This window comes from Myotis daubentonii, chromosome 1, assembly GCF_963259705.1.
Source record: "Myotis daubentonii chromosome 1, mMyoDau2.1, whole genome shotgun sequence".
Lineage (NCBI taxonomy): Eukaryota > Metazoa > Chordata > Mammalia > Chiroptera > Vespertilionidae > Myotis > Myotis daubentonii.
Window position 1 is genome coordinate 184676281 of NC_081840.1, and position 27228 is coordinate 184703508.

Sequence of the window (27228 nt, forward strand, 5' to 3'; positions counted from 1 at the left end):
AAGCCTTCAACAAACTGTGATTATTTTTAATTTCATTATAAAAATATATTTATTATACTGTAAATTAATCAAGAATAGGATATGCATTATATTTATCTTTTGAAGTCCAAGCATCTACACATTGAAGTGAATTAAATAAAACCCTGTACTCTGACCTACTGATCAAAAAATAGGATGAGCGAATGCTGTAGAAGAGAACCAAGATGCGGCATAGGTAAACACCTGAACTTGCTGCCTCGCACAACCACATCAAAACTACAAAAGACAAAATGAATATCATCCAGAACCACGGGAAGGCTGGCTGAGTGGAAGTTATACAACTAGAAGGAAAGAGAAAAGCACACTGAGACTGGGAGGAGGTGCGGAGGTACAGAGGCACGTGGAAAGGGGCTGGCAACTGGGTGCACTGTTGTCTTTTTCAATCGGAGGGAGATACAAGCTCCCAACTGCTCTGAATTCATTCTAGGCGAGACTCTGGGGACCCAGACTCATATGGGGAGAAATTGGACTGTCTGGCATCAGGCCGGAACACGAGGGCAGCTTTCTCTCAGAGGTACTTGCAGGGATCATTGTTCCTGCATGGTGCTGAGGGACACAGAGACCCAGGGCCCTCTTCGGGGCAGGGCTGACAGGCAGCCATTGCTGTTTGCTCTGCCCTGGTGATTCCCTGAGACCCCACCCCACCCAATTTACAACCCCGCCCAAGCTGTGCACAGAGGCTTTTGCACATGAATGGCCTGGCCTTTTGTAATCTAAAACCTAACAAACTGCAGCTGGGTCAGAGAGCCACAGAGCTTCCAAAAGAAGGCCCAAGGCTTGGCAGAAGCCTGCATTGCTTCACAGCTGGGCCTCATCTGGGCACCTCCAAACCCCAAACAAAGAGGAGGAATCTGCAGATCTCTCTGTAGCTCCTGCTGGGTGGCCTCAGGCAGTGGCTGACGTTGCACCTCCTTGGAGATTCAAGAGCCAATGTACCCAGTGGTCAGAGTGAGACCATACCAGAGTACAACTCTTCACATCCATAAGAGACACACTCAGGGGGCAGACTCAGTGAGCGCCAAAGCCCCAATGAAGCAAGTCCTGTCCCATAAGGGTGTCTCCAGCACAGAAGTTCTCCCATTGTAGACACAACTGGTCCTCACAGCAAATGGGCCTGATGGTCAATTCCTCCCAGTGATACCAACAACAATCAAGGCTTAACTACAACAAGACTGTGCACACAGCCCACAAGGGGGTGCACCAAGACTGTCCACCTCAGGTAATTAGGGAGGCTGAGCCACTGGGCCCTATAGGACACCTAGCACACAAAGCTACTCTATCACCACAGGGAAGCAGTCAAAATTTGGAGACAAAGAAACATGTCACAAATGAAAGAAATGGAGGAAAGCAAACTACTGCATATAGAGTTCAAAACCATGGTTATAAGGTTACTCAAGAATCTTCTAGAAACCTCTGGTAAATTTAGTGAGACCCTCAAGGATATGAAAAAGGACAAATTAGAATTAAGCATACACTGACTGAAATAAAGAAGAATATACAAAGATCCAACAGCAGACTAGAGGATCCAAAGAATCAAGTCAAAGACTTGAAATACAAAGAAGCAAAAACATCCAACCGGAAAAGCAAAATGAAAAAAGAATCCAAAAATATGAAGATAGTGTAAAGAGCTTCTGGGACAACTTCAGGCATACCAAAATCCGAATTATGTGGGTGCCAGAAGAAGAGAGAGAACAAGATATTGAAAACCTATTTGAAGAAATAATGACAGAAAACTTCCCCTACCTGGTGAAAGAAATAGACTTACAAGTCCAAGAAGCACAGAGAACCCCAAACAAAAGGAATCCGAAGAGGACCACACCAAGACATATCATAATTAAAATGCCAAGGGCAAAAGACAGAGAGAGAATCTTAAAAGCAGCAAGAGAAAAATAGTTAGTTACCTACAAGGGAGTACCCATACAACTGTCAGCTGATTTCTCAGCAGAAACTATGCAGGCCAGAAGGGAGTAGCAAGAAATATTCAAAGTAATGAATAGCAAGAACCTACAACCAAGATTACTCTACCCAGCAAAGCTATCATTCAGAATTGAAGGTCAGATAAAGACCTTCACAGAGCTCACACAACCACTTCAAAAATACAACTAAAAGACGGAATGGACATCATCCAGAACCACAGGAAGGCTGGCTGAGTGGAAATTCTACAACTAGAAGGAAAGAGAGAAGCATACCAAGACTCAGAGGAGGTGTGGTGCGGAAGTAAAATACAGAGGTACAGAGGCGCATGCAGAGAGGGTTGGCAGCTGAGGACATGGTTGTGTTTTTCAATTGGGAGGGAGTCTCAAGCTCTGAGCTCCAGTTCCAGGTGAGTCTCTGAGGACCCTGACTCATATGGGAGAAACTGGACTGTCTGGCATCAGTTGTAACTCGAGGGCAGCTTTCTATCGGAGGTGCTTGCAGCAATTGCTGGGACACTGAGAAGCAGGGCCTCTGAGGGCAGGACTGAGAGCAGCCATAACTGCTCATTCCGCCCTGTTGATCCCCTGGGACCCCGCCCCGCCCAAGCCATGCACAGCGGCTTTTGCATATGAAAGGCCTGGCCCTTTGCAATCTGATAATTACCTAACAAACTGCAGCTGGCCCAAGACCCCAGGGTAACTTGCATTGTGTCAAAGCTGGCTCCTGCTGGGTAGCCTCAGGCAGAGGCTAGATTCCTCCTTAGAGATCCAGGAGCCAGTGTGCCCGGTGGTCAGAGTGGGACCATCCAGATTGCAGCTCCTCAGATCCATAAAGGATACACTCAGGGGGCAGACTCGGTGAGCACCAAAGCCCCATTGAAGCAAGTCTTGCCCCAGAGGGGTGTCTCCGGCACAGAAGTTCTCCCACTGCAGACACAGTTAATTCTCACAGCCAATTGGCCTGAAGGTCAATCCCTCCCAGTGTTACCTACAACAATCAAGCCTTAACTACAACAAGACTGTGCACAAAGCCCACAAGGGGGTGCACCAAGAGTGTCTACAATTGGGGAGGCTGAGCCACTGGGCCCTATAGGATACCTAGCACAGAAAGCCACTCTATCAACACAGCGAAGCATAAAAAAATGCGGAGACAAAGAAACAGGACACAAATGACAGAAATGGAGGAAAGCAAACTACTGGATATAGAGTTCAAAACCACACTTTTAAGGTTTTTCAAGAATTTTCTAGAAACCACCGATAAACTTAATGAGACCCTCAAGAAATCTAATGAGACCCTCGATGTTGTGCTAAAGGACCAACTAGAAATTAAGCATACATTGACTGAAATAAAGAATATTATACAGATTCCCAACAGCAGACTAGAGGATCGCAAGAATCAAGTCAAAGATTTGAAATACGAAGAAGCAAAAAACACCCAACCAGAAAAGCAAAATGAAAAAAGAATCCGAAAATACGAAGATAGTGTAAGGTGCCTCTGGGACAGCTTCAAGTGTACCAACATCCGAATTATAGGGGTGCCAGAAGAAGAGAGAGAGCAAGATATTGAAAACCTTTGAAGAAATAATGACAGAAAACTTCCCCTACCTGGTGAAAGAAATAGACTTACAAGTCCAGGAAGTACAGAGAACCCCAAACAAAAGGAATCCAAAGAGGGCCACACCAAGACACATCATAATTAAAATGCCAAGAGCAAAAGACAAAGAGAGAATCTTAAAAGCAGCAAGAGAAAGACAGTTAGTTACCTGCAAGGGAGTACCCATATGACTGTCAGCTGATTTCTCAACAGAAACCAAGCAGGCCAGAAGGGAGTGGCAAGAAATATTCAAAGTGATGAATACCAAGAACCTACAACCAAGATTACTTTATCCAGCAAAGCTATCATTCAGAACAGAAGGTCAGATAAAGAGCTTCACAGATAAGAAAAAGCTAAAGGAGTTCATCACCACCAAACCAGTATTATATGAAATGCTGAAAGGTACCCTTTAAGAAGAGGAAGAAGAAAAAGGTAAAGATACAAACTATGAACAACAAATACACATCAACAAGTGAATCTAAGAATCAAGTGAATAAATAATCTGATGAACAGAATAAACTGGTGATTATAATAGAAAAAAAAAAACAAATTACAAAAAAAAAGAGCTTCACAGATAAGAAAAGGCTAAAGGAGTTCATCACCGCCAAACAAGTATTATATGAAATGCTGAAGGGTATTCTTTAAGAAGAAGAAGAAGAAAAAGGTAAAGATATAAATTATGAACAACTAAGTGACAACCAATATCTATCTATCAACAAGTGAATCTAAAAATCAAGTGAATAAAAAATCTGATGAACAGAATAAACTGGTGAATATAATAGAATCAGGGACATAGAGAGGGAGTGGACTGACAATTATCAGGGGAAGGGAGTTTGGGGGTGCAGGAAGAGACTGGACAAAAATCATACACCTATGGATGAGGACAGTGGGGGTGGTGGTAAGGGCATGGGGTGGAACCGGGTGGAGGGGAGTTATGGGGTGAAAAAGAGGAACAACTGTAATAATCTGAATAAAGATTTATTAAAAAAAATAGGATGAGCAAATCTGCCCAGGGATACTATATAAGGGTTTCTACCAATGAAAGGATAATGCCCTCCACATCATTCTCTCTTTCCACTATTCTATACTACTTTTATGGCACACTGGTTGCATAAGCTATACTCTCAGTTGGAGATCTTAGTTGGAGACTTTATAGACACAGATTGAGTAACTTGTCTGGAACTGAAATTTGAACCTGAGCAATCTAGTTCCAGAGTCTGTCCCCTTAATTAAAATGTTATTTCCAGTGATGAAGACCATTGGAATTTATGTAGCACTTCTAAAAGGGTTTAATTTGGTCTCATAACAACCCATATGAAGGGCTGAAAGGTCAATTCATAACATCATTTTACAAATGAAGCAATTATACCGGCATCAGACATCAGAAACTATTTTTCTTTTTTTTTTAAAAAAATATATTTTATTGATTTTTTACAGAGAGGAAAGGAGAGAGATAGAGAGTTAGAAACATGGATGAGAGAGAAACATCGATCAGCTGCCTCCTGCACACCTCCCACTGGGTATGTGCCCACAACCAAGGTACATGCCCTTGACCGGAATCGAACCTGGGACCTTTCAGTCCACAGGCCGACGCTCTATCCACTGAACCAAGCCGGTCAGGGCAGAAACTATTTTTCTTGATTACCGGCCACAGAATATTCTTCTGTGAAAACCCCCTGTACTCCTGGTCTGTAGGTGAGTTTCTTGAAGTGGGAATTTGAGCTTCAGGAGACTAAATCACTGCTGTCTCCTAGCCAAGAAATTCACTTTCCTCTGCAGCACAGAATGTACCGGAGGATATCCTGGGCACCAATGCCTGATTTATCTTTAAGACTTCAACATATTACAAGACATCATACCCTGAAACTACCACCTCCCACATTCCTCGGTATCACATCAGAGTTGATCCAATGTGTTCCTGTCTGCTCTATGCCTCTAACCAGTCTCCACCAGTCTAATTTTAGACAACAACTCTTTCTGGATCAAGGCCACAGTTGATTGTGTGTTCTGTACAGTGAGTGCCTGGAACAGTGAAAAAGTTCACAAATGCCACCACTGTTCAGGGACCACTGGATGGACATTAAAGGGACAGGTACAAAAGGCTAGGTGAACACACTGGCTATTATATTTTCTTCCTCTGATTTATCAATTGAAACAAAGGCCAATACTGATGAAATTAAATTACCAAAAATTTATTACAAAAATGTAGAAATGATCTAAGTGTTCAGAAAAGAAATTATAGAAATGTATAGAAAAACACTTTAAACTTTTGTTGCAAAAGAATATTAAAAATGTAAATCAAAACCACAGTGAGATACCACTTCATATAATTTAGGGTGGCTATTTTAATAAGAAAAAAAGGAAATTAAGTGTTCGCAAGGATGTAGAGAAATTGAAGCCTCATACACTGCTGATGGGAATGTAAGATGCAGCCACTGTGGAAAACAGTTAAGCAGTTCCTCAAAATGTTACACATAGAGTTACCATATGACCCAGCAATGCTACTCCTAGGTATATACACAAGATAATTAAAAATATATGTTCACACAAAAACACATACATGAAAGTACATAGCAGCAGTACTCATTCATAGGAACAAAAAGTGGGAACAACCCAAATGTCCATATTGATTCATGGATAAACAAAATGTGGAATAACCATACAATGGAATATTATTCAGCTATGAGAAGAATGCAGTACTAACATATGCTACAACATAGATGAACCTTAAAAACATTATGCTCAATGAAAGAGGCCATACAAAAGGATGGGCATTACTTGATTCCATTCAGATGAAATGTCCAGAATGTCAAGAATAGGCAAATCCATAGACACAGAAGGCGAACAGGTGGGATAGCCAGGGGATGCAGGGAAGCAGGAATTGGAACTGACTGCTAATAGCCATAGGGCTTCTTTTTAGGTTGATGGAAGGTCTATAATGAGACAATAGTGAAACTATGCACAACATGGTGAATCTAGGAAAACCACTGAATTGCAAATTTTTATATGTGAATTATATCTCAATTAAAAATCACACTACAGTACAGGCAACAGAATACATAATTGTTCTATAGACAATGGATCAGAATATTAAATTAAAAAATAGATAATTTTTTAAGATTCAAGATATTTTAAAGGAGGTACCTCAAGTCAATGGACAAATAATCAGTGGTGACATGACAGCTAACAATGTGGGGGGAGGGGATTAAATGAGATACCTGGCTCAAATTTTACATAAAAATATGTTATAGAGCCCTGGCTGGTTTAGCTCAGTGGGTAGAGCATCGGCCTGGGGACTGAAGGGTCCTGGGTTCAATTCCAGTCAAGGACACATGCCCGGGTTTTGGGCTCAATCCCCAGTAGGGGGCATGCAGGAGGCAGCCAAGCAATGGTTTTCTCTCATCACTGATGTTTCTCTCTCCCTTTCCCTCTCCCTTCCTCTCTGAAATAAAAAAAAATATATATTAAAAAATATGTTACAGAATGTGTAAAGATTCAACTTCAAAAAATAAAATGATAAAAGTTCTACCAGAAAAAAAAATAGTGCATGTGAGAAAATGGTCATTATATAGTAATTTAATAGAAAATATGTAACCAAATACTGCAGTGTCATCTTATTTGAAAAAAAAAATACATATTTCCAGAATATTTAGTGATCCAGAGAGACATTTATAGCACAGTATTAACTTAAAAAGGCAAAAAACATATGTATTGTATGAGCCCATTTTGTAAATAAGAGAGAGAGAGAGAGAGAGAGAGAGAAAGAGAGAGAGAAGTCAAGACTATACACCAACAAATTAAGAGTCTTTCCCCTCTGAGTAGAGAGATTGTGGATGATTTTTACTCTCCTCTTTTTGCTTAATTTTAATTTTTTCAAACTTCTATAATTAACATGTATCAAGTGTGTAAAATGAAAATATGAAAGCTTCTTGAAAAACTGACTTATATATTCTATCTGCTCTCATTTGCATTATGAACCACACAGATGCCTTAGGTAATGTTGTATCAAGAGTTCCTAGCCCAATGACCACGTACTTCCCATTTCCAACATTACCTGGAAGATATTCATTAGAATCACAGCTGACAGCAGCATGGTGACCATTTTAAAATGTCCTGTCTTCATTTTTCTCTTCTAAATTAAAATGAAGAAATTCCAAATTAATAGACTTTTAAAAAAGAGACTTACCGAAGTAGAGCACTATCCACTATACACATTTTCATTTGGGTGGAAGTAGGTATCATGATGGTCAGGAAGTGATTACCAATAAATTCCAATGGCTGGAAGGGCCTGGATTTTGTCTGCTCGTCTAACACCCACATTCTACAGATGAGGAAACAAAAACTCAGAGAACTTCAGCAATTTGCTCAAGATTAAATCTATCCATTTCCATTCTTCTCTAGATATGTGGTCTCTCCCAACATAGTCACTGGTGCTCATATTTTCTTGCTATCAATACATCTCTCCTCAGCATACTCAGGAAATTAACACCAACTAAAACAAAAACAAAAACGTTTCAAAATTGGTCTCCCAACCCCCAGTTTCTAAGAATTCTCCAGGAGTTAGAGACCATGCACATCATCCACTCTTCTATCCTCTTTGCAAGTCAAGTCACCCCCATTTGGGGATAATGGAGATGATGAAGCCAGTAGTGGTACAAAGCAGAAGGTTATCCAAGGGTACCTCCTTCTCCCCAATAGTCACATTCAAGAGAAGCCCACGGATAAAGTGTCTTGCATAACTTTCTGAAGGCAGGAAGGGGAATAGGAAGGAACTGGGTAGACCGAAATTCTAATAAGATTATACAACTCTGCTGGCTGAATGCCCAATATTCATCACAGTGTTTACGAGACTAAAGGGGTAAGTAGGAGGGCAAGTGGCCCTAAGGGCTGAAGCTGTCCCAGAGTCAATAAATGACCCATTAAAGGTGGTCTACAGTTCCTGCCACATACTTACAATACACTTAACATTACAGAACTGAACTAAAGTCTCTATTTTATTGTACCCATCACCATATCCTGGCATCTGAACATGGGGATGAAGGCAGAGAAAAGAAGATAGTCTTCCCTTTGGCCCTAGGTCCCTGCCTTTATTTAGGAGCTATCTGTTTCACTACAGATATTAAAATATAATATCAAACATGCCACTTTTGTGTTAAACTTCCCTTTCCAAAAAAGATTCGGTCTGTAAGACTTGGCAAATAACTGTCACAAAGCAGTATGTGCCAAGAAAGCTAGGAAACCAGGTTTTGTTTTAGTTTTAAATTCACTGCTGTAATCTGAGTGTAAATAAGTAAAAATGTTTACCTGGCTTTTCTGCTTGTGGAGATTTAAATGATGCTAGGTCTCAAACTGTTTCCCCACTCTCTGTTGTGAGCGTGTCTTCAGAATGGGAGGTTGTTGACAGTGAGAGCTGGGAAGGGAATGCTTTTCTTTTTATAAACACCCCCAGCAGTAGCTTGGCAGTGGCACATTACCCCATTTGTGTTCTGCTATTTATATCTGGCCCCCACACTATCCCTTGGAATCACTGCTGTTAACACATGAAATCTCCAAGAGGCTTGTAAAGCCACAGCAATTCCCTCTAACCACACAGCGTGTTCAGTTCTGAGCCCTTAGTGTTGGGCTTCTCAGAGAGTGATCACTTCCCATTCCTAACCCTTTGACCCTGAGATGTCAAACTAAAGCAAGACTTTACCCGAGCTAGATGGTTCACATAACTAAGGGGACTTGCTGTGTTAACTGCTGGCAATGACGATGGTTATCACCATTCATTCAACCAGCTTACTGCATTTCAGCTACTGTACCAGATGCTGGGATACACAAGCAAGCAAAACAAAGTACTGAGAAGCATTCACAATCTAATAAAAGATATGAATATGTATACTTAATCAGAATACATGTTAAGAATCTTAAGTATAGACAAAGTCTAGTGACAGCACTAAGAAGGGAAGGATTTGTAACAATACCTGCAACTGTAACTCTCATCTGAGTGAAGTACACATAGTGAATATATTGACAACATGCTGAAGAATACTCAGAGTTCACTGACTGGATAAAAAAATTTGAGTGTCCTAGGAAATTCATGCATATATACATCAAAATACATTAATCGAATGTATTAGATAGTAGCTCTATTCATAACAGCCCCAAACTGTAAGTCATCCAATCACCTATCAAAAGTAGAATGGATAAATTGTGGTATATTATACAACGGATTTTTTTAATAATATTAAAAGCAATAACCTCTAAGGACACATAACAAATGTGGATAAATCTCATAAACAAAATTATGATTAAAAGACACACATGTGCATATACTACATGATTTAATTTACATGGAGTACAAAACCAGACAAACACATCTATGGCCTTAGATGTCAGAACAGTGGTTATTCTTAGTGGGACGTAGTAACTGGACGAGAAGAGGCACAAGGAAGAACCTGGGATGCTACTTAGGTTCTGTTTTTGGTTCTGGATATTGATTACATTGATATTCAGTTTGTGAAAATTCACTAACCTATATACTTATGTGTATTTTTCTGTGTGTGTGTATGCACATATATATTACTCAATGAAACATTTTAAATTATCATAAAGTGCATCCACTTTTATAAAAACCCATCTCATCTCTACTCTTTAGACTCTTCAAAACCTCTAACCTCTTCTCACCTCACTGGCTAAGCAATTTAAAAGATTAAATACACTAAATAAAATCCTAGAAATAGTATCATTTTTTAAAAATGGAGTTTGGTTAGAAGGAAAAAGAATGTATGCACAGGTTTTCAGGCTTATGCTCATGCTGACTTGCTTGTAAGTCCCAGGCATGTGTCCCAGGAAATGCGGTGGTGGGATTTCCCCATCTTTGGCCTTCTCAAATCCACTAGATTCATCTATCACCCAAAAGACTGAGCTCATCCGAAAGAACATAATAAACACTGTGTGAAGTTCAAAGCAAGTTTTGCCTTGTTTATTCCCAGTATGTCTTTGTTCCATTCCTGTTTTCTTCCATTTTAAAACTCTTGATATCATTCATTCAACAAATATTTGAGTCCTCCCAATGTTCCCAGCACTGTTTTTCCCAGGTACTGGGGGTATAACAGTGAACAAAATAAACATCTTGCCCTTGTCAAATTTATATTCTCGTGGGAGGAGGCAGTCAAATAACAACTAAAGTAAATAAGTAAATTACATAAGTATGTTAAAATATAGTAAGTACTCCTTTAAGAAAATAGTAGTACAAGGAAGATTAGGAGTGCATGGGGAGTTTGCAATTTAAATTGGATGGTTAGGGATAACTCACTGAAAAGGTTACATTTGAGCAAAGTCTTGAAAGAAATGGGGGAGATCAGCCATGAAGACTGTGGTGGAAGAGTGGTCAGGCAGAGGGAATTCAAGCAGGCCAATATGGATGGAACAAATAGGTAAGAGAAGAATAGTAGGAGATATAGTCAGAGGGGTGTCTTTGCAGGCCACTGGAAGAATGTTGGATTTTATTCTAAGAAAAAGGGAGCAAATTATAAGGTTCGAGTAGAGGAATGGCAGGATCTGACTTCTTTTTTAAGAGGATCATCCTGGCTGTTATGCTGAGAATAATCTGTAGGGTAAAAGTAGGAAGACCAGTTTACAGGTTATTATAATAATGCTAGTAGAAATTGTGGTGGCTCAAACAATGATGGTAGCAGTAAAGGTGAGGAGGGTATATGTATGTTTGTGGTTGTCTTTGAGTTTGTTAAAAAATACTCCTTTTGAAGATTAAATTAACCATATTTTCAAATATGGTAAGGAAAAGTATTTGTGGGTTCTAAAAAGCTAATATATTTTTAAAAAGATAATTTATTAAAAAGTAAATGGAAATGATCAATAGTGATACCAATTTCTTACATAATAAAAATGTTTGGACTTAAATTCAGAATATAATTTTAATATTGGAGTGTTAGGATGCACTGACAGAGTGGATGTGGGCTGCAAGAGAGTGAGAGGTAAAGAATAATTCCAAGATTTTTAGCTTGAATAACTAGAAGGATAAAGATGTCAATGACTGAAATAGGGAAGACTCTGTGTAACGGATGTCCTAGAAGTCAGGTGAAGAAAACCTTTCCAAGAGAAAGAAAAGATCAAAAGTGTCAAATGCTTCTGCTAGGTCAAATAAGATCAGGACAGGGAAATGATAAGTGGATTTAACAATGTGGAAGATATTAACAGCCTTGATAAGAGCAATTTTAATGGAACAGTGGGAATGAAAGCCTGGTTGAAATGGCCTGAGAATAGAAAGAAAAGGAACTGGAGAAATACTGAACTCTTCCAAAAAGTGTTTCTTAAAGGAGAGAAAAACAATGTGGCAGTAGCTTAATGGAAGGGTTAGAGGAAAAAATAAAGAAGAGGACACAAGAGAAAACATTTTAAAGATGGTAAATAATAGCATGTTTGAATAATGATTAGGTAGAGAGGATGAAAATTGGTCATTTAGGAGGAGGAGGGGAGAATTGACAATATAGGAAAGAGAATAGAGAAATACTGGATCAATGTCCTTGACTAGGCAAAAGGGTGTAGGACCTAGAATACAAGTAGATAAGATGGCCTTAGATCAGAATAAGAGGGAAGGCACAGCATATTGACTGATGTTGGAAAGTAGTGATTGTGATGGTGAGGATTCTTTTCTAATTGTATCAAATTTCTCAGAAAAAAATTCAGAATAGCCTGGCCAATGGTTGGTTGAGGTCACGGTTTGATTCCTGGTCAAGGCACATGCCTCTGATTGTGGGCTCAGTCCCCAGTAGGGGGCATGCAAGAGGCAGCTGATTGATGATTCTCTCTCATCATTGATGTTTCTATCTCTCTCCCTCTCCCTTCTTCTCTGAAATCAATAAAATATATTTTAAAAATTAATAACAAAAGATGATAGTTAAACTGGTAGAGATTTGATGATATTGGAGAAGAATCAATTCTAGATTGATTCTGTTCTAGAATCGTCATCTAGAAAAGTAGAAGAGTAAATGAAGTATGATTGCTGGGCTACATTGAGGGCCTACTTGAGTTCAAAATGAAGCCAATGTATTTTTCTCCAGCTACATTTAGTTCCATGAGTAAATGTGGCATAGGTATAATTGAATTGAATCAACACTGTAGCTTTTCCAAGCAAGGGAAAGACTGATTTTTTAAAATATATTTTTACTGATTTCAGACAGGAAGGGAAAGGGAGAGAGAGATAGAAATATCAATGATGAGAGAGCCATTGATCAGCTGCCTCCTGCATGCCCCACACTGGGAATCGGCCCTCAACTGGGAATCAAACCATGATCTCCTGGTTCATAGGTGAATAGTTCAACCACTAAGCCATGCTGGAAGGGCTGGAAAAGACTGATTTTAATGACTGGTGTGGGCAAAAGATTTGACTTGACATTTCACCAAGGAAAATGTATAAGTGACAAAACAAGAAAAGATGTTCAACATCATTAGGCATCCGTAAATGTAAATTAAAACCATGATATACCCATTAAAATGGCTACAATTTAAAAGACTGACAACATCAAATGCTGATGTGGATGTGAATGGAGCAACTGAAACTCTCACACATTGCTAGTGGAAGTGCAAAATAGTACAGTTACTTTTGAAAACAATTTGACAATTTTTATTGAGTTAAACATATATTTACAATAAGACCCAGCAATTCTACTCCTATATATTTACCCAAGAGAAATTAAAGCATATGTTCACATAGACTTATACTCAAATGTTCATAACAGTTTGATTCATAATAATCAAAAGATAGAAATAACTCAAATTTCCATCAACTGGTCAATGGAAAAAACAAATAGAATCCTACTTAGCAATAAAAAGAAACAAACTTCCTTTTTTAGATCAGAAGTTCTAAAACTGACTGTAGTGGTTATTGCATAATTCAATAAGTATGCTAAAAAACACTAACTCATACACTTTAAATGGGTGAATCTTATGGTATCTGAATTATATCTCAATAATGCCATGTTTAGAAAGGAATGAACTACTGACACATGCAACATCATGGATGAATCTCAAAAGCATTATGCTAAAAATTCAGTCACAACAGGTTATATACTGTATGATAATATTTAAATTATATTTTAGTGACAGAAAGCAGATCAGTGATGGCCATGGCCTTGGGTTGAGGGAGGAGATTGACTACAAAGAGCATGAAGGAACTTTTTGGAATGTGATGTAATGCTTTATATCATAACTGTATGGTGGTTACATGATGTACGTTTGTCAAAAATTACACTTAATTGTACACTTAAAATTGGTCGACTTTATTTATATAAATTATACCAAAAACATCTGATTTTTTTAAAGTAATAAAAAACAACAACCTTGTCCACATACTCCTTGGAATGTCTTGGTGTACCCCCAGAGTTATTTATATCTCAATTTAAAGACCACCACTGTAAGCATCTGAAATGTTGCAATGGCCCATGGAAGAGGCTGAAGGAGACATGAAAGAGCCAAAGGAGCTTATAGTTGTGATAAGGTAATGCAAAGTACATGTATCATGTATCACAGAGACAGAGGCTAAAGTAAGATATGACAGCAGTGAATATAAATTACCATCTTCCAAAGACCAAGCAGGTCCCTGGCTGGTTTGGCTCAGTGGTTAGAGTGCTGGCCCCCAGACATGCACCTCAGTTTCTGTGTGCAGGAGGCAACCAATCAATGTCTGTCTGTCTGTCTGTCTGTCTGTCTCTTTCTCTCTCTCTCTCCCGTTCTCCCTCTCCCCCTCCCTTCCTCCCTCGTCCATTCTCTGAAAATCAATGGAAAAAATATCATCTGGTGAAGATTAAAAAAAAGATCAGGCAGAATCAGACATTTCACTGAAGGCCAGTGGCCACTAGAGGTCAGCACCAGAACATGATACCTCTACAGATTGCTCTTTGGAAGGACAGAAGGGGGAAAAATGGAGAAAAGAATTACGCATTTAAATATTTACTTAGCCCTGGCCAGTGTGGCTCAGTTGGTTGAGCACCGACACCAAAAGGTTGCCAGTTTGATTCCCAATCAGGGTGCATGCCCAGGAATGGGTTCAAACAGGGAGGCAACAGATAGATGTTTCTCTCTCTGCCTCCCTTCCTCTCTCTCTAAAATCAATAAAAACATTTTTTTAATTACTTAAAGAAGGCTGTTTCAACTCATAAGTGACTAAATTTTAATTGGCAAGATTAATGTTTCTACCTTTAGTGCACATGAGGGTTTGTGAACTAAATTGACTTCCAATATAGAGAATTACAGTTTCCTTTTTGCATGTGGTTCTTCATTTACATTGTGGTATTCTGTTTTCTGCTAGCTCTAGCTATTAGTCTGGTCTCCAGCAATGGTGACATTTAATTACTGGTTCAGGAATTTAGTGTTCTCTATAGATTTTGAATGCTCAATTGGTAAATTCCCCCACCACAGTCTCCTGGCATAGGGTATTCTAAAGGATAATTTCTATGTCCCTCCCCCCTTAGTAGGTGGTCCTCCCAAAATTCTAGATGAGCTTCCTTGGCCTTGCTGAACATCTTATAGATTAACTGGTTTGTACCCAGTTACCTTCATTAGGCCCAAAGCAAAACCTAGGAATTCCACCGCAACAACCTTGATTTTCCAGAAAACTTTCTTGATTTTACAGAACACTGGAGAGGGACCTATGTCTAGTCCCAGCTCATTCTGTTATTTTGCTATTTCCAACTTATTGCCTAGGTGGTCCCACATTAGACATGTTTCTTTTCTAAGAGACCTTGAATATGGCCCAAGGAGAGGCAAGAAAACAATTTCCACTGCTCAAGGATTTCCTGAAATATATTGGGTTGTTTCTAAACTGCTACATCAATTTTTTCCAGGGTTTCAGTCTATGGGAACCAGGACACAAGAGTCTAATCTTTCCCCCTTCTCCTTTTCTTTCTGTTCTGGAATCAATTCTTCTACTCCCAGTTCTTGTTTGGGGTACTTCCTATATGTTATTTCCTTCTCCTCTATCCTATGGACCAACTTTCTCTGGCATAATCTAATTTTTCCTGCCCTTGGATTTACTCTTAAAGGTGATCAGCATAAAGACAGAACAGACTTTATAGCAGGGAATGAAAAGCATATCTATAAAGTATTTATACAGAATATTAGCTCTATAACATTCAATCCTATCTAATAAAAGAGAAACATGGTAATTAGCGTACATCCGCTACCCTTCCCATTGGCTAATCAGGGCGATATGCAAATTAACTGCCAGCCAAGATGGCGGCCGGCAGCCAGGCAGCTTGAAGCGAACATGAGGCTTGCTTGCTTCAGTGACGGAGGACTCCAACTTTCCCCGCCTGCCGCTGCCGGCCTCTGAGCTTGCAGTTTGAAACATTGTTACAAATATAGAAGCTAAACAAAACACCAGAAACCTGCTTTCAGCCAGCCAGGATCTCAGAGCTAGAGTTGAAACAGTGTTTCGATTATAGAACCCAAACAAACCAGATAGCTGCTTTCAGCAGCAGAGGCCTCAGAGCTGGAGCCAGAGCTAAAGCTGGCCCAGAATAAAGAAAAAAAGGAGCAGCTGGGAGCTTCAGTCACCCGCCAGCCGGAAAACAGCCCTCAACCCCTCACCCAGGTTGGCCAGGCACCCCAGTGGGGACCCCCACCCTGATCCAGGACACCCTTCAGGGCAAACCAGCCAGCCCCCACCCATGCACAAGGCCTCTATCCTATATAGTAAAAGGGTAATATGCCTCCCAGCACCGGGTCAGCAGAGCCGCGAGGCCTCCTGGCACCGGGATCAGCATGACAGGGGACAGCGCCCAAACCCCCTGATCGCCCTGCGGCTCTGTGTGTGTCAGGGGGCCGGGCCACAACCTCCCTATCCGTCCTGCTCTGTTTGTGACAGGGGAAGGCGCCCCAACCCCCTGATCAGCCCTGCTCTGTGCCTAATAGGGGGGAGTTCCCCAACCCCCTCATCGCCCTGCGGCTCTGTGTGTGATAGAGTGCGGTGCCCCAACCCCCTGATCGGCCCTGCTCTCTGGGTGATAGAGGGTGGCGCCCCAACCCTCGCCCCATGGGCCCTGCTCTGTGTGTGATGGGGTAGAGCCATAACCTCCCCATCGGCCCTGCCCTGAGTGTGACAGTGGCAGCGTCCCAACCCCCTGATCGGCCCTGCTCTGCGGGTGATAGAGGGCGGCGCCCCAGCCCCCTGATCTGCCCTGCTCTGTGTGTGACAGGGGGCGGTGCCCCAACTCCCCTATCGGCCCTACTCTGTGAGTGACAGGGGGGAGCTCCCCAACCCCATGATGGGCTCTGCTCTGTGTGTGACAGGGGGGAGCTCCCCAACCCCCTGATTGACCCTGCTCTGTGCATGATAGGGTACGGAGCCCCAACCCCCCTGATGGGCCCTGCTCTGTGCATGACAGGGGGCAGTGCCCCAACCCCCTCGTTGGCCCTGCTCTGTGCGTGACAGGGTACGGAGCCCCAACCCCCCTGATGGGCCCTGCTCTGTGCGTGACAGGGGGCAGTGCCCCAACCCCCTCATTGACCCTGCTCTGTGCGTGACAGGGGGTGGCGCCGCAACCTCCCCATCGACCCTGCCTTGAGTGTGACAGGGCACGCTGCCCCAACCCCTCAATCAGCCCTACCCTGAGCATGACTGAGGGTGGCATCGCAACCTCCCAATCCGCCCTGCTCTGTGCATGACAGGGGGCAGCACCCCAACTCCCCAATCAGCCCTGCTCTGAGCCCAACCTGGGGCTGCACCTAGGGATTGGGCCTGCCCTCTGCCACCCGGGAGCAGACCTAAGCCAGCAGGTCGTTATCTCCTGAGGGGTACCAGACTGCGAGAGGGCACAGGCCGGGCTGAGGCACCCCCCCCCCCGAGTGCACAAATTTTTGTGCACCGGGCCTCTAGTATATAATAAATGTAAGGTAATATATTATCATGCTTGTGAACATGTTTTTGTTGGTAGATTTTTAAAGCTCTAGGCTTTAATTCTCAACCTCTTTTTCTATTGCAGTGAAAGAGACAAATACATTCTTATCAAGGAAAATGGGTCTCTATGGCAATGATTTCAAAGTGTAGATGTATATTTGTGTAGTGGGTTTATTAAAGTGTGGGAAGTATGGTATTTCAAAATATACTCCTTTAGAAATTTCTCATATGTCACTCATGATATATGTTACCATACTGTCACATCTCCTAGCATCGTTAGTATGTCTTTCACACTATAGGCACTTCATAAATAGAGGGAGGGAAGAAAGAAAGTCAGTAGCATTATTAAGCTTAAGATTTCCTGGATAAACATTAGCAGGAACAGTATCAGCATGCTCAGGACCTAAGGGCAACAACTTGACTTTTTAAGATCTAATGTCCACTTCCTTGGGAAGAAGCTTTAATCATAGGGACTTTCCAGTGACAGATAAGGTGTCCTGTTTCAGGGAACTGGAAATTATAATTTGGGCCTCACTGAACACTTAGAGGAACTATTACTTAAAAGTATACTAGCATACCTCTAGGTCTTAGCAAAAATGTAACAAACAGACCCTGTTACAAACAGATCCACTCAGTCGCAAGCTCACATACAACACTATGTACCAGACCATAGTATTCAATGCCAATGCTTTAATATTGGTACATTAGCTTTATTTTCATCACCATGGTGACAGGAGCACCTGTAAGTGGGAAGCACTAAGTTATCCAATAACTGTTTTCCTGTGTGCTGATGGAAGCTAAAGCCAAGTGAATTGCAACTGTTCTTAGGTAACCTGCTATTGTCTTATAAATCTGTTTTGCAGCTGTAAATTTCACTCCAGAAAATGTTTTACTACATTGAAATCTGTAGTCAGCCTTTATGTTTGTTATTATTTAAATCAGATAACTTGATTGGTTCTCAAGAAATCTAAAGCAAAGCATCAGAGTCCAACCCACAAATATTCACCACAGAAATAAAGTAACTGAGTCTACTGTGGAACAATTTTTTTAAAAATATTTAGAGAATCATTTTATTGAGCACCTAAAACGCCAGTGATTTTCAATCTTTTTCATCTCAAGGCATTCATAAACTAAGTACTAAGAATCTGCAGCATACCAAAAATGTATTTTTTGGCTTATCTGACAAAAAATAGGTATAATTTTTATCCATTCCCATCAGACGGCTATTGTTGTGTTGGCTGTTTTTTATTTGACCATCTGGGAAAAGAGGTCAGTGCCCCTGACTAAATAGTCAGGTATTGCATGTTTCAAAAGTGTTTGTGGCACACCATTTGAAAATCACTGTATGGTTTAAATCATTAAACCAAGTATGAATGACCCATGGAAAGTGTTGAAGATTTGGTTTCTCATACACTAGTCATTGATTTTGGATAGTAAACCACCTCTGAAGAAAAGCAATCAGGGCATATTACATTCTATCCTTTCAGGAGACTTCCAAAACATGCAAAGCAAGATTTTGGTTCAGTGGATTACAAATAGAATTTCTGACTGAGAATAATGTTGACACCAATTAAGGTAGAAAACCAAGAACTGAAATATGGCATTAGTAAAATTAGAGGCCCCCTTGTGTTCATGAAGCACTTCAGAAGAAAAAAGCTATTTACTAATCTAAAAAAGATACTTTAAAGATATTCTCTAGAAAAAAGAGATACAAGAACCCAGCATACAGGAGTCAACAGCCCCAGAATTCTCCGCAAAGGCCATTCTTGAATGACAGATTATACAGGTTACTCCAGACGTTAGATTTTTGTGGGATTCTCTGTATCCATATGATTCTGCAAAGGTAGTAATTCATTCATTCACTCAAATATTTACTCAAAAAAGTACTTGGGTTGTCCACTATGTGCCAGACCATAGAGTTTAATGTCAATGCTCTGATATTTATAAGTTAACTTTATTCCTTCACCATTGTGAGAGGAACACTTGCAAGTGGGAAGCACTGTTATCAGTGGGTATTTTCCTAGGTGCTGGATGGAAACTAAAGCCAAGTGAACGTGATCTATACTTCATTCGTCCTCTGAATACAGTAACCTGAACCTTAAGTGCACACAAGGTTTACACAAACAAGTAATTCACAAATATTGGCTGCTATGTGTTCCATGAGGTGAGAGACATTACAATTTTTCAAGACAGAATTGTTAGCCTCAAGATACTGTCTGGTGATGGTAACAAATTTAAAATGAGAAAGCTGGGAATCATGATATTGCATTTCCCTGAGGACATATCATGTAGGGAATTTTTTCATATACTTTATTTGCCATATGTATATCTTCTTCAGTGATGTGTCTGTTAAGGCTATGGTCCATTTTAAATCAGGTTTCTTTTGTTTCCTTATTGTTGATTTTTAAGAGTTCTTTGTATATTTTGGATAATAGTCCTTTATCAGATGTGTCTTTTCTCTCAGTCTGTGGCTTTTCTTTCTCATTCTCCTAATATTGTTTTCTTGCAGAGAAGTTTTTAATATTAGTGAAGTGCAGCTTATCAATTATTTCTTTCATGGATAGTGCCTTTAGTATTATATCTAAGAAATCATAACCGCCCTGGCCACATAGCTCAGTTAGTTAGAGTCTAGTCCTCATATGCCAAGATTGAAGGTTCAATCCTCAGTCAGGGCACATGCAAGATCAACCAATGAATGCATAAATAAGTGGAACAACAAATCTCTCTCAATCTCTCTCTCTCTTTCATCAATAAGTAAAAAATAAAATAAAAAATCATGACCATACCCAAGGTCATGTAGGTTTTGTCTCATATTATCTTTTAGGCGTTTTATAGTTTTACATTTTACTTTTAGGTCTATGATCCAATTTGAGTTAATTTTTGAAAAAGGTGTAAGGTCTATGACTAGATCCATGCTTTTGCATGTGGATGTCCACTTGTTCCCACCATTTCTTAAAAAGACCATCTTAGCTAAATTTAATTTTTAGAACTGAAATGATTCTCCTTCATTGTAACTGTTTTCAACTAGCTTTCCTTTTTTCATTCTTGTCACTATTATAGATGTCCCCATTTCCTCCCCACCTTTTGCCTACCTCCATCCAGATCACACCCTTCCCTCCCTCTAGCCCTCACCACACTGCTGTCTGCCCATGGGATATACATATTATGTTCCTTGCCTAATCTCTTTACCTTATTTCATCCAGTCTACCCCTTCCCCTCCCCTCTGACCTCTGTCAGTCTTTTCAGTTTTTTTTGTTCATTAGATTCCATATATCAACTAGTTTTCAATTATAGGTTTATAATACTATTAGTTTTCCTATTTCTCATGTTCCTCAAGTCTCTATCAAATAGTTAATGATATATAAATACATAAGTACTTATTGGAAATTCTCAAAGGAATGCATGTAGTACAAGCAGAGGTACTATATTTTAAGCCAATTTTCTAGTTTTGCAACAGAATGCAACATTTTTTCATATTTTCTCTTTTTGTGAATCTTGTCTTCCTACCTAGCTTATAAGCTTCTTTTGTACTCATTTCTTTCTCCCTACTTCCCGCTTAAAATAGCATAAGGTACAAAAATATATCCAAGATGCATTTAAGAAGCATTGGTTAATGATGCTTTTAACTCTGAATTATATTAGAATCTAGTATGTAGATGTATACATATATTAATATTTTCAACAAGTTTTAATGATTCATTCATTTAATAATTTTTTTGTCAATCCTCATCCAAAGAGTTTTTCTATTGATTTTTTTTTTTTTTTTAGAAAAAGAGTGGAAGGGTGAGGAGGGAGGGAGGGAGGGAGGGAGGGAAAGAGAGGGAGGGAGAGAGAGAGAGATACATCAATAGGTTGCCTCCCACACACGCCCAGGGCCAGGGATCAAATGGGCAACCCAGGTATATGCTCTTGACAGGGAGTTGAACCCAAAACCCTTTGGTCTGGGGACAGAAACAGGGCAGGAACTCAATATTTAATTGTACTTTACTTCATTTCATTTACATTTAAAAACTGTTATCTTGACTTATTTTTAAAAATTTAAGTATGTTTGGATCAACTCAGGTACATGAATCTACATCACAACTATGAATTTTGTAAAATCTAAATAAAGATCAAGTTACCTCTGATAAAATTCAGTGTCCAAATGTGATGTGCTGTCAGTGTAATACAGATTTCAAACCCCATCGTAAGGAGAAAAAAAAGTAAAACATCTTCTTTAAATATATTGGGTTAAATACAATATATTAATAAAGTTAATTTCATTTGCTTCTTTTATCTTTTTAAATGTGTATACCAGAAATTTTAAAATTACATGTGTGGCTTACTGAGCTAGATAGAACACGGAGCCTTCCTGCCATGTCTGAGGAAAACCAGGATAGCTCAGAGGTAAATGTGATTAAGGGTAAGTGAGTGAGTGAAGAGTATAGTAGCTGATGACGTCAGAGAGGTAAAAAGTCCTTCAAATACCATTTAAACCTTTCTGTGATAACAATGACAATGACTAAAATTTCAAGACTGGAGGTAGGATTAATACCTGAAACCTCTACCTTTTTTGTCAGAAATTTCTAGGAAACCATTTGGCTATATATTTGTGTCCTTACCATGCTGATGTACTATAACATGCCACAAGGTACAGTGGAGGTAAGAAAGGATTTATAGCTAAGCTTCATTAAAGTCTTGGCAGTGAAAGGACTGGACAACATGTAGAGAGCAGGCTGATCCAATTCCTATGCTAGACACACAGATAGAGACGCTAATAGTGTCAAGCCGGAACCAGTCCATCACTCCTTCATTCATTTATTCTCCACACCCTTCTAGTTCATTACTTCCTTCCATCCAAGCTTGCTTCTCTTCAAGTAGTAAAAAAAGCAGCTCTATGTATTTCCTTTTTTATACAATGGATAATTTAATTATCTTCATTATTTCTATATAATGGCCATATACACTTTTATTAAGATTTTATTTTTAAGAGTAGTTGAAGCAATAGCTATATTTTCATCTGCATTTTTTCTCCATACAACATAAAATTGATTAATCAATGTAGATTTAGGAAGAAAAAGGGCATTTAAAGGAGACAGAAAATAAGCAATTTTCATTTACTTAGCAGCTGTAAGATATCCAAAATTGCATGGACCTTGTGGATTAAGGACACTAAACAAGGGTAGAAAGGATCTGATAGGAAAGGCCCTGTGGAAGGGATGCCTTCCTAAGAAAGAGGGGAATAAAAGGAAGAATAATTTTTACTTGTAGCCCTGAACATTTCTTTTTTAAATACATAGAAGAACACTATGAAAAAGGTGAAATTTTGATATAACAAAAGTCCCTGGGCATGGCTAATATAATCAAGAGTTTAGTTATTAACTCTTCCCAAAGCTGGAAACCCCCATGAAGTAACTATTGTTGGAACATCATTCAAACTTAAAAGGAAACTGAAGATAACTTCATGCCTTTTAATTTAATCCTACTCCCTTCTGGAACAGGAAATCTTTGCTTTTAAAAAAAGGGAAGCAAAACTAAAAGGGGTAGTCCCTCTTATATGTAAGAAGAGCTGATTACATAAATGGGTCTGACACTTTTTTTTAATGCTTTGTTTTGCTATCTTCTTTTCTTTTAATTGAGGTAAATTTGTCTATAACATTATATCAGTTTCATGTGTACAACATAATAATTTAATATTTGTATACTCTACAAAGTGATCACCACCACAAGTCCAGTTAACCTCTTTCACCATACAGTGAATCCCCTTGACCCATTTTGCCCACGTCCAATGCCCTTCCCCTTTGGTAATCACCAATCTGTTCTGTGTCTATGAGTTTGGTTTTGTCTTCTTTGTCTATTTGTTTCTTTTTTTATATTCCACTCATAAGTGAAATCATACAGTATTCATTTTCTCTGACTTATTTCACTGATAACAACAATAATCACTGTTAACATTTACTGAATATGTACCAAGCACAGTTCTAAGCACATATATTGTCATTTGATCCTCAAAGCAACCTTATAAAGAATTATTTCCCTCACTTTATCATTTTAAGAGCTGAAGCAAGGTCATCCATCTAGAAGTGACAGAGCTGGAACTTGAATCCTGGTCTTTTGGCTTGAGCCCATGTTCCCAAACACTAATCTATCTCTACTTTTTCAATAGCTGTAATGGAAAGGAAACAAGTAAGATAGCACCCATGTGAGAATGTAGAGATGAGAAAAGTTTTTTGGTTTTGCTCTTTTTGTGTGTATCTTTTTTTGTATAAGTCCAAAGGTAGAAATGGCCTGAACAAGTTAATACCTTAAATGGAAAAAAGTTCTCTGAGACAGACTGAAAATTGATTCTATTGTTCCACTTTCAGCTTTTGCACTGATCTTGATGAAAACGGAAACAAGCTGCATTACACAGCTATTTCAGTCATTCTCTCTACAAATAATTCTTAACTACTTATTATGTGACAGGCACCATACAAGAAACTTATAATATGACAGAGAGCAAAAACCAGAAACTATCCTTGCCCTTATAAGACTATCTAGTGGGGGTGGCAGCTACTAACTAAATAATCACAAAGGAGTACATAATAATAAACTGAGATGAGTTCTATGAAAGAAAAGAACACACTTCTATGAAAACATTTAATAAAGAAACCTGATCTAGATTGGAGGGGGTCAGGGAAAGCTACTCTAAAACAAAGATACAGCTGAGCTCAGAGCAGAAGTATGTACAGTGGGAAGGGGACAGGAAATGGTCTAGGACTGGGAAGAGCAAACCAAAGGCCTGTGGGATGTGTTGGAGAAGTGAAAGGTTAGCATGTACTGACAATAAGACACAGAGTGGTGGACGATGAAGCTCAAGAGACAAGAACCACAATAATAAATTTGGTCTTTATCTTCTGAAAGGCTACTGGCATATTTTAAGAGTACCACAGAGACACAGGATTGGAGCTGTCTTTTAAAAGATACCTCTGGCTGTGTCCTTTTGTTTCGTGTTTTTTTTTAGATTCCACTTATAAGTGAAATCTTACAGTATTCATTTTCCCCTGTTGCCCTGTGGAGACTAGATTAAAGGGAAAAACAGAATGGAGGCAGGGTGGTTAGTTAAGAGACTACTGCAGACTCCCAGGTTTCTGGCTTGCACAACTGGCTGAAACTGGTGGGTAATAGTACCAATACTCAGATTAAGTACACTGTATAGTGAAACATTTTGAGTTTTGTTTTAAATATGTTGAGTCTGAGGTGTCTCTTTTTTTTTTTTTTAAATTAAATCTTTATTGTTCAGATTATTACATTTGTTCCTTTTTTTTTTCCCCCCATAACTCATCCTCCTCCCAGTTCCCGCCCCACCCTCCGCCCTCACTCCCCACCCACTGTCCTCATCCATAGGTGCACAATTTTTGTCCAGTCTCTTCCCACATCTCCCACACCCCTTTCCCCACCAAGAATAGTCAGTCCATTCCCTTTCTATGTCCCTGATTCTATTATAATCAACAGTTCATTCTGTTCATCAGATTATTTATTCACTTGATTCTTAGATTCACTTGTTGATAGATGCATATTTGTTGTTCATAATTTGTATCTTTACCTTTTTCTTCCTCTTCCTCTTCTTAAAGGATACCTTTCAGCATTTCATATAATCCTGGTTTGGTGGTGATGAACTCCTTTAGCTTTTCCTTATCTGTAAAGCTCTTTATCTGACCTTCAATTCTGAATGACAGCTTTGCTGGATAAAGTAATCTTGGTTGTAGGTTCTTGGTATTCATCACTTTGAATATTTCTTGCCACTCCCTTCTGGCCTGCAAAGTTTCTGTTGAGAAATCAGCTGACAGTCGTATGGGTATTCCCTTGTAGGTAACTGAGTTTCTTTCTCTTGCTGTTTTTAAGATTCTCTCTTTATCTTTTGCTCTTGGCATTTTAATTATGATGTGTCTTGGTGTGGTCCTCTTTGGATTCCTTTTGCTTGGGGTTCTCCGCGCTTCTTGGACCTGTAAGTCCATTTCTTTCACCAGGTGGGGGAAGTTTTCTGTCATTATTTCTTCAAATAGGTTTTCAATATCTTGCTCTCTCTCATCTTCTGGCACCCCTATAATTCTGATGTTGGTACGCTTGAAGCTGTCCCAGAGGCTCCTTACACTATCCTCGCATTTTTGGATTCTTTTTTCATTTTGCTTTTCTGGTTGGATGTTTTTTGCTTCCTCGCATTTCAAATCTTTGACTTGATTCTTGCGCTCCTCTGGTCTGCTGTCGGGCGTCTGTATAATATTCGTTATTTCAGTCTGTGTGTGCTTAATTTCTCGTTGGTTCCCCAATATGAGATCGAGGGTCTTATTAGTTTTCGTGTAGATCTCATTAAGTTTATCGGCAGCTTCTAAACAGTTCTTGAGAGACCTTAAAAGTGTGGTTCTGAACTCTATTTCTTCCATTGACAATTTTGTCCTGTTTCTTTGTCTCCGCATTTTGTTATGCTTCCTTGGTGCACCCCCTAGTGGTCTTTGTTCGCAGTCTTATAGATAAATCTTGGTTGTTGTAGCTAATTCCAGGGAGGGTTTGACCTCCAGGCCAAGTGGCTATGAGAATCAGCTGTGTCAGCAGTGAGAGAACTTCTGTCCTCTAGGGAGGTGCTAATCTAGCCTTTGCCTGAGGCTATCCAGCAAATGCCTCTGTGCAGGGCTTGGGCGGGGCGGGTCGCACAGGATCAACAGGGTGGGCCGGAGAGAGCAGTTATGGCGGCTCTCAGTCCTGTCCCAAGGGGCTCTGCCTCTCTGAGTCCCAGCACCCGCTGCAAAGCTCGGAGAGAAAGCTGTACTCGCTCTGACCGAAGCCAGACAGTCCCGCTTCTCCCGTTTGAGTCTGGGTCCCTAAAGACTCGCCCGGATCTGGTGCTCAGAGTCTGCGACTCCCTCCCGATTGAAAACAACAACCGCGCCCTCCGCCGCCAGCCGGCTCCGCGCACTCCGCACCTCAGAATTTGACTTCAGCACTGCACCTCCTCTGAGTGTCCGTATGCGTTTCTCTTTCCTCCTAGTTGTAGGACTTCCACTCAGCCAGCGTTCCTGTGGTTCTGGGTGATGTCCCTTCCGTTTTTTGGTTTCACTTTTGAAGTAGTTGTTCAAAGCAGCAAACTCCTGCGTTAACCTATGCCGCCATCTTGGTTCCTGAGGTGTCTCTTAAATACCCAAATGGAGACGTAGAGTAAGAAGTTATATGTATGGGTCTAGAATTCAGAAAAGAGATTTGGGAACAACCAATGCTCCAAATTACTGAAGCATCATCATTAACTGACTACAGTGCCTCAAATATAGCTAGTGATATAGGATAGAAGATAGAGGCTATAAAGTGATATAAAACTGCCTAGGTCTGAATCCTAAAGATATATGGAGATAGAGATAGAGATAGAGATAGAGATAGAGATAGAGATAGAGATAGAGATAGAGATAGAGATAGAGATGATAGAGATAGAGATATACAGATACAGATATTTATTTATTTTAATTGACATGGAGGGGAAGGTGGGCCTGCAAAGGAGCAGCAGCCATGGGCAGGAGGAAAACCATGAGTACAATATGACAGAAACCCAAGGACAAGAATTTCAAGAAGGAGAGGTTTAACAGTCTGAATGACTGCCAATAGACACCAATGCACAGACTATTAGAATTTAAAGGGACCATAGAAATCATCTGATCCAGTGCCCTTTTATTCCCCAAAGTATGAAATTAAGATTCAGAGAATATCCTAGTTAGCTAGTAGAAATGAGATTAAACCCATAATTCCTAATGCATAGACCAATAAAGATTCTTTTT

At 39.9% G+C, this 27228-nt stretch overlaps 1 protein-coding gene across 11 annotated transcripts in view; it reads right to left on the reverse strand.

Moving 5' to 3' along the window:
• ART3 (ADP-ribosyltransferase 3 (inactive)) overlaps nt 1-27228 on the reverse strand; it is a 121690-nt gene that overhangs the window by 22265 nt on the left and 72197 nt on the right. For 4 of the 11 annotated variants that reach the window (XM_059668210.1, XM_059668206.1, XM_059668209.1 and 1 more), the window contains exons 1-2: nt 8854-8981; nt 7604-7681 (exon numbers count right to left, since the gene is read on the reverse strand). In XM_059668210.1, coding sequence (XP_059524193.1) covers nt 7604-7672 — 69 coding nt within the window. In that variant the 5' untranslated portion in view covers nt 7673-7681; nt 8854-8981. Of the gene's footprint in view, nt 1-7603; nt 7682-7811; nt 8042-8230; nt 8272-8853; nt 8982-27228 lie in introns of those variants that run through there. The other 7 variants (XM_059668212.1, XM_059668211.1, XM_059668190.1 and 4 more) reach the window with 4 other exon arrangements.